The sequence below is a fragment of the Saccostrea echinata genome, unplaced genomic scaffold (genome assembly GCF_033153115.1).
Source record: "Saccostrea echinata isolate AGI-Se365-2 ecotype Australia unplaced genomic scaffold, CSIRO_AGI_Sech_v1 ptg000012l, whole genome shotgun sequence".
NCBI classification, from domain to species: Eukaryota; Metazoa; Mollusca; class Bivalvia; order Ostreida; family Ostreidae; genus Saccostrea; species Saccostrea echinata.
The window spans coordinates 7684413-7693234 of NW_026889761.1; the positions used below are offsets into that span (position 1 = coordinate 7684413).

The 8822-nt window shown below is 34.7% G+C and overlaps 1 protein-coding gene across 1 annotated transcript; it reads right to left on the reverse strand.

The window, feature by feature from the left end:
* Nucleotides 1-2595: 2595 nt before the first annotated feature.
* Nucleotides 2596-5046, reverse strand: LOC133185752 (toll-like receptor 4). Its single transcript, XM_061321052.1, has one exon. It carries the CDS (start codon nucleotides 5029-5031, stop codon nucleotides 2596-2598), a length of 2436 nt encoding a protein of 811 aa, XP_061177036.1. The 5' UTR covers nucleotides 5032-5046.
* Nucleotides 5047-8822: the final 3776 nt, after the last annotated feature.

Below are 8822 nucleotides of genomic sequence, written 5' to 3' on the forward strand. Positions count from 1 at the left end.
ATAGAAATACTTTTGCTGAGATCATATTTGTTTTTACAAGGCTGTCTTCATTTGAATAGAAAACGTAAAAATTAATGTTTCTTGCCATTAATTCAAATAATGAAAATCAGTAAAGATGAAATAACGTAGAACCCATAGTCCTATTTTTTTCTGAGACAACATTATCATCTAAGAATGGCGTTTGTATCTATTTCATATCCTATTAAACATTGTCGAGAATTATCATAAAGATATGTATGGCTGTCTTGGTCCGCTAAATTTGGCAACGATCTCAAATTCATGAGCTAGATCCACTCTATCTATAGAAATTGCGTCATTAATGTTCAGAATCGCCAGTCTTTATTGCCTGACATTAGCTTATTAATGGTTACATACAAGAAAACTTTACAACTTTCTTTCCGGCTTTCAATATAAATATGTTAATACGTTGAACTCACGACCTACGGAATCTGTCTCCTAGCAATACAGGACCAGCGCACTAGACCGCTCGGATATCCAGGCAAGTCTAAAATCTTGCTTTTGATGCCGATGGAATTCTTGCGGCGCTATCCTACACTACACGGTCATTGAGAATGGAAGTGAGATACAGTTATTTGAACATCAGTTTTTATACGAGGATAGTAACCGATACATTTGTACTGAATTAATTTTATATATGAAGCACATTTTTTACAACAACTCTTAAACTTACATAACTGCCCTAAGTGAAGAAATATTAAATATAGAAAGCACAAAAAATTTCACTTTTACCTGGATATCCACTTCCGCTCCAACCCGGGGTTGAATTCTCGACCTACGGAATCTGTCTCCTCGCAGTACAGGAAAGCGTACAAGACCACTCGGGCACTTAGGCAAGTCAAAAAAACTTGCCTTCGATGCCGATGGAATTCTAGCGGCGCTGTTATACACCACACGGTCATTGAGAATGGAAATGAGATACATTTATTTAAACATTATTGTTCAAATTCGAGTTGGGGCGGAAGTGGGTATCCATGTAAAAGTAAATTTCCTTGTGCTTTCTATATTAATATTACTTCACTTAGGGCAGTTATGTTAGTTTAAGAGTTGTAAAAATGTGCTCTCTCTCTCTCTCTCTCTATACAATTGACTGCCGTCACTCTACGACATGTGGCCTCGATTTTCACTAATATGCGACACTGAAGTTAATTTAGTTATGAATGAACACACAATATATGTGAAGGGTTATCTTTTGTACACATTATAGTAGATACAGAGTATTATTTCGAGTGCTCAAACATCATGAATGTAAAGTCCCTAGATCTATGACTCATTGTTGTTCATACAAGTATTTTATTCAGGTAAACAATAAATTAAGAAGGAGGTAGATTTTGGCATCGGAAAGACAGATTTAAATACATGTTTGTCTCAAGTATGATTATTAATTTTTTTGTTTTATGTTACACCACCTGAAGTTCTTGTATACGAATTAAAATCTTCATAAATCCATGTCCACGTATTGCAAAGTGCAATTTGTTGACAGAAGTAAATTTAATTATATAATCACATGTTCACATAAATTGGCCTCCATATACGTAGATTAAAGAACTGAAACTCTAACTGTACTTGATTTTACATGCACACTATGTGAAAATTACTGTATGAAATAGGTGAATACAACGACCAGTGATATAGAAAAGGATTACAAACAAAACAAATTTGTGAACATTGCATAAAACATGGACCCCACGAATTGTCATTTTCAGGTGACGTGGATAGGAGGTATAAGCACCCCCTCTAAACCCCTCACACCCGCAAAGAACCCTAGGTAGTGATCAGGCAAACCAAATAATCGGTAGTTACATTCAGTACAAAAAGAAAAGTCTAAAAATTCGTATGAAATACGTCAGAAAAATATCCCAAAATAAACTACATATATTTGCTAACTATATCATTATAACAACAATAAATTAACAAAATGCTTACTCTAAAAGGGGTTGTTGAAATCTCTGTACATGTAGCAATATATGATTTGTCAGTGTTCTACCACGGCTCAAAAATTGATCGTATTCTGGGTATGCTTTGGAGTATAAATTAGGTTGGGAGATGTAGGTGATAGCGGGATATTACTACATTAATAAAGAACTTTAAAGAAGCATATCTTGTGCTTCTACGAAGAACTGTTCAAATCTATCCGGAAGGTTGGATGTTATTAAACATACACAATAAGTGAATAAAAAGAGAGAGATAAAGAATTTCTTTAGCAAAAATGCATTATCTAATGTCTGTTGGTCCAGGGACAATGTGGGCATTTACATGTCTATTACAGAGTTTATGTAAGAAAAAAAATCATAAACGACTCTGCATTACATGAAATAAGTCAATATTTTTTTCATCTTGAATGTCTTAGTACGTGAGAAATAACTAAAAATATTAATTTTGAATGTTTTAAAATAAACATGGAAAAATATATGTATTGCGATGCCAATGTAAGAGGATAAATGGGGAATAATCAATACGTACTTTGAATTCAAGAAGCTTTAAGATCGCTTGGAGACGCATTTGCGAATGTTCAGATCAGTTATAAAAATTTATTTTGAAAATAAAAAGAAAATATTCAATACAAAAATCATCTAATTAATCGTTCATTAACATTTTAATCAGTTTCTCCCAAAAGTCGCCATGAGCACACGATTCTTCAGGATATTCAATGAAAGAGTCTCTCTTTACAAGGTCCATAACTTTACTGGGATAGCCGTTGTTGTAAACTTCCGGTAACAAAATAAGAAGGACAAAATCTGTGCTTTCACGATCCTTTATTTCCTCCACTTTAGCCATGTTCAGTTCAAAGTCACGCCACTTTGACTTCGAAAACCTTTTTGAAACAACACAGAGGACTTTTCTACTTTCATGAATTCCGGTCATTGTACAATTTACCTTTGATAATCCTGGGAGATAATCCCTGTCTCTAACAAGAAGACGTAATCCAGCATTGATTTCAAGTCGAGGTATCGCCTCTTTTACTACAAAGGTTCTTTCCATTCCAGTGTAAGATAGAAAGACATCGTATTCATAGTTTAGATTTGTGGAATTATGTACATTCAGTCTGTCCCTAGCTCGGAATTTAAGTTTAGTTTTGTACACAATATAGCGAATCTTCCATCTGTTTCTTACAAGAAATATTCCTGTCAAAAAGCTAATGCATACGGCAAGTGAAACAGATCCTGTTAAATACCAAGTCAGAAATGACCTACAGCTGTTCTCTAATAAGAGAAAAGAACTATCCAAATCTTGAAATGAAAATGATATTTTATCAAAGGAGCACTGGTATTGCTGAATATCTAGGAAATAAGCTTTGTTTATCACTAACCATTTAAGAAATATTTGATTATCGCAGGAACAACCTAAAAGGTTGCCAGAAAGATCTACCATTAACTTGGATTTCTGAAAGGCATTCTCCAAATGCACAAGGTATTTTTCGTCAATTGACCTAATCCGATTTTGTGAAATGTCTATTAATGATAAGTTTGTCATATGGTCAATTTTTACATTCCATCTTGATATTTGGTTGTTACTAACATTAAGATACTTAAGCTTGGAAGAATTCGTCAGTACTAAATTTGAAAGTTTGGAAATTCTACAGAAAGAAATGTCAAAGTTCTCAAGGGAAAGAAGAGGCTCAAACGTTTTCCCCATTACATCCTTCTCCAGGTCTAGGCCGATGTCATTGTGGGATATATTTATTTTTTTTATTTGTCCACCATCTTTGAATAATAATGGGGATAAGTGGGAGCAAAAATTATTTGAAATGTCCAATGTTATTAGGTTATTTGATGATTTAATGTAAACAGGACCTTCGAAAGAGTACAGAAAGTTATTATGTATGTTTACAATCCGAAGACTCGGTGCAGAGACTGAAAAGTTTGGAACCTTGAGATGAATTTGACTGGAGTAAGCGTATATTTCTTCAAGATTTGGTGGGAAATCCCAGGTCACAATCTGATCACTGCCGATTATTTTAGAAGTGTGGCTATTTGCAACTTCATGGCAGTGGAAATCATCATTATACGATTCTTTCTTCACCTTACATTTATCTATAATGGAATAAGGAAACTTTGGTGGATGCTTCTGGACGCTCATGTTGAACACTCGCAAGTTTTCTAGAGTACTAAATTCTAGTACGTAAAGCGCAGTTGTTAGTTTGTTTTCGGCAAACCATAATATCTCTAATGTTTTCGGTAGATTGCGTGCGACTCCTGGTTCTAAAATTTCCAATCGGTTACTGGCTACATATAATTCTGTAAGGTTAGTATATTTGAGAGAAAGAAGATGATGACATTTTATTTCTGTTCCAACTCCCGCTATACAATTAACTCCATTAATATTCAGAGATTTAATTTTGGTTTTGTTCAAATGATAAGTTACATTAGGCATAGATGCAAAGCCTAACTGACGATTGTAGGAAATATTAAGATGCTTTAATTTTGGCATGTTACTAAACGATCCCTTATCAATATCATTTACATTGCAGTAGGAAAGATCCAAAACCCCAAGGAACCGCAAATTTGAGAACATTTTCGAATCAATATATTCAACAATACAATTGCCTGCAATCCCAGACATATCTAAAACTTTAAGATTCCTTAAACGCAAGAAACTTTTCCCAAACCTTGTGTTTGGTATTCCATTCATTTTTATGGTTGAAATAGAAGAAAGATTTGCAAAAGCGTCTCCTGGAAAAACTATAGTATTTTTCTTGTCGCTGTTTCTCTTTATGTTATGCACTTCTAAGGGAGAGAGTGATTGAAATAGTTTCTCATAAATTAAATTTTCCAGTTGATTTCCCTCTAGGTTCAAAAACCGAAGTTTTGTTAAACGTTTGAAAGGATTACCTTTTACAGTTGTTAAGTTATTTTCAGATAAATCGAGATAAATCACCTTTTCTGGCAGTTTAATACTTTTTGACTGAATCGTCTCGATCTTATTTTTACTTAGGTCTATCCACGTGATGCTGTCGTTCATATTTGGTATAACACTAAGATTCCGTTTTGAACAATTCACACGAATTCCCATTTCATAAGGAATACAAATACACTCAATGCTATTGAACCAACATGGATTTTTCTCACCTGCATCACTTTGAAAAACCTCAATAAACATAGACACAGACAAGAATTGATGCCTTGCTATTCATTGTAGAGTTTGCTGCGAAAATCGTCCTACATGCTGTGTGCTTTCAAGTGTAATACTGTGAGTGCTTTCTCATTTAACTTGTCTGCCTTTACCATGAATGATAAACAAGCGCTCGGTTGTGAATGAGGAAGTTTAAATGGTATAATGCATGTGCTACTAGAGTAAACACTTCACGCTGTAAGAAGTTTATTATATAGTTTATTATATATTCATTCTGATACTTCTAACATGCTTTGCTTGTCTCACGTACCATTTACATTCTATAGCACTTTCGGGACAAAGCTTTACTCGCGAACCAACAATTCACCAGTTTCAAATCAATCAGCTCCTGATACAAGCATCCTAGTTGGATACAATGCCTGAGCAGTTATTCAGAAAATTTGAAAAAGATGATATAGATTTAATTCAAACAAATACATTACCTTGTTTTGTTATTTCAGTGTATTTTATAGATGAACTATCAAAGGAAACATTAGTAAATTCAGTGACAGAGAGAATAACATGGTAGTGGCCCAGAGATAACTCTAAGACTAACCTTTCCATTGGAATCTGGACTTTAATGCTTCTAAAGAGTTCTCAGCCACAACTCACCACAACTCTTGACGAAATGTTGGAAAATGACCAGATTGATGTCAACGTCTATGGGACTATCAACACTATTGTATGTAGACCAGGACAATTATACCTGCTTCAAAAGAAGATATGTATCCAAGGTCGCATTATGGACATCCCGCATCCCACGGGTGGGGGGGGGGGGGGTCTGTGAGTATATTGATTTACATCTCCGTCAACTTGTTATTATCTTGCCATCCTATCTCAAGGACACCACAGATTATATAAACAAGACGCTCTCCACTGATCTTCCAGATCATATTCCCCTCCAGAGAATGGACGTTACATCATTGTACAAAAACCTTCCGCACGATTAGGGTATTGGTGGCTGAGGAGAAGTGTGGGAAGAAGAATTCCTTTAACATGTTTTCAGGTTTACCAATTTCATGTTTATTGGAAAAGTCTAAATGGAAAAGTCAATATCTTCATGGGCAGACTTGAACGCAGCTTGTTACTTCAGGTAACGTTTAGGCCCCTTAACTTCTTACATTACCTACAAGTCAATGGCACCGCTATGGGCACTAAATTTGTCCTAACATATGCCAATGTCTTCCTAGGTAGACTTGAATGCAGCTTTTTACTTCACGTACCGTTTAAGCCCCTTAGCTAAATGCCTTTTATTGACGATGAAGTGGATGGAATGCCGCGACATTCGTTTTCTTTGCTTAATTCTTCCACCAATTGCGATCGATTAAATTTACTGTAGCAATATCATATTCTAAAAATGTATTCTTCAATACTACATCTACCCTAATTGATGTTCAGTCTACATACAAAACCCACTGATTTCCACCTGTGTCCTGCCCCGTCAAACAGAAAACTGCATACAACTCGTCAGCTGCAAGGTGTATGAAACTTATGGAGATAACGAAAAGTATTCAAGCTCAAAAGTCAATACAATTCAACAATACAAAATAGGAGCAAAGCAAACACGGACCTCCGAAACATCAGAGGTGGGATCAGGTGCCACGGAGGAGTGAGCATCCCCTGCCGACCGGTCACACCCGCCATGTGCTCCTTGTCATGATCGGGAAATAATAGAAAAATGCGACGACAATTCAGTGTGTAAATAATGGCCTAACAATTCGTATGAAAAACATCAGTCAGCAATTGACTCAATGATAAATTGTATTTGCTGACAAGGTTATTGTATCGACCATAGAACTTACGAAATGATGACTTTAAACGAGACTACTGATATTCTTGTTTCATCAACTTGTTTGTCAATAATTTAACGTGACATGAATTTAATTTAATTTCTGATTTTGACAGACAAGACTATTCTCTCCATATATTCTCTCCATATAGTGTAAACTTTACAGTTAATTCGCATTATCAATTCTTGAATAGCCCACGTACACACTTGTATTTATTGATGTAAATATAACGGTCGAATGGGACGTTAAACAACATACATGCGATCAGTCAATCCAATTTTGATGATATAATCTTGAAGGCCTACCGAATTCTGCTTGCTTTGTAATGGACTCAAGTCTATCTCCAGTAGGTTCACCGTCACTATCCACGGTTTCGTTGAATCTCTCGCCACACATCAGTTTATCAGCTGCAACAATTGTCTCTGATGATGTTGTAGAAGGGGGCGACAACTGTATCACTCGGTTCCAGAAATTACGATATCTGAACAGGTATTTTGCTTCTATATTTGGATTTTAAAAAAGATAACCATAAACCTCCGCTTATTGTTTTCATAAAACGTACATATTTTAGAACTTTTATACCCTAATTGACCTTTAACGTTGACATAAGTTGCTCATCACTATTAAATGAAACTGACGTCGAAATACTGTCGTTGTAATTCTGATAGTACATGTAGGTATGTTTTTTTTTCAAACAATATCTTTAAGCTAATTCAGAGTATAATTCTATAAAGTAATATAATACACATATATATAGATATAATTTCATAAACGCAGTCAAAGCTCAAAGATAATGATTTTATTTTAACGGAAACACTTTTTTGAAGCGTAGAAAACTGATCTTTCTTTATCTCCTGTCTAACACTGGTTGTCCAAAACTTTCCTTAGAGTATTCCAAATAATAACCCTTCTAGATAAAATAACGAGCTCTCTGAAAATACTTCGACTTGCATACATCTTGCATTAGGATTTAGTGTACAAAATATAATGTTTTTCTCGGTTTAACTCCTTCCATCCTTGTCATATTTATATCATAGTTCTGCCAGTCGGATTCCAGAAAGCTTGTGAGAACAACTCTGATAGTTCTAGAACTATTCCATAGCATTATTTGCGAACTTCGGTTCTTTATCTCAGTTGGCCATTTGTATCATTTCTTCTTTTACTAATGATACATCATTAGATATGTAAGCGTCGAATTGGAAAGTCTCACTGCTTCCACTTGATTCAAGGCGGTGATATCCCCTTTATTTCCTGTCTGCTATATATCGTATTTAACGTATTTTACAACGGTAGCATGCAATAAGTGTGACAACCAAAGTACATCCAATACAAATGATAATATACCAGATCAAGTATGATTAACATTTTTTGTTCATTTTATTCACTGATTTCTGAAGATTTTGAACATGATGAGATTCATCCAAGCAGAAAAAATTTCCGAAACCTTTGAACTTTGGACAAAATGTTATTACCAAGTGCAAGAAGTTTGTGTTTTTGCAAATGCCAGAATGACGATTTTTGGTTATTATAAGTACATGTTAAGAATTCAGACTTGAAAATGCTAATCAAAACAGCCAGTGGAAGTGAGAGTCTGTATGCTCTTACTGACAGATCTAGAAATGTTAAATTTTTTATCTGAAATGTTTTCACACACCCAATTATAAAGCCGGTTGCCTTGAAGCAATAATTGCTTGATATTTGTGACATGAATAGATATTTGCTTTTATAGATATTTCATATTATTATTAAATATGTATAAGAATTCCAGGTTTACCTGATTTTGTGAAAATTAATCATTTAAAACCAAAGATAAGCTTTCTGCAAAATTATTGCCTCTGAAATTCAATGCTATAACCAGATATGGAAAAGTATGACAGGAATTCTGTTGAAATATTACAGATT

Excerpts from the sequence above, each read along its gene's own strand:
- LOC133185752 (XM_061321052.1), bottom strand. The coding sequence starts at position 5,031 with ATGGGAATTCGTGTGAATTGTTCAAAACGGAATCTTAGTGTTATACCA.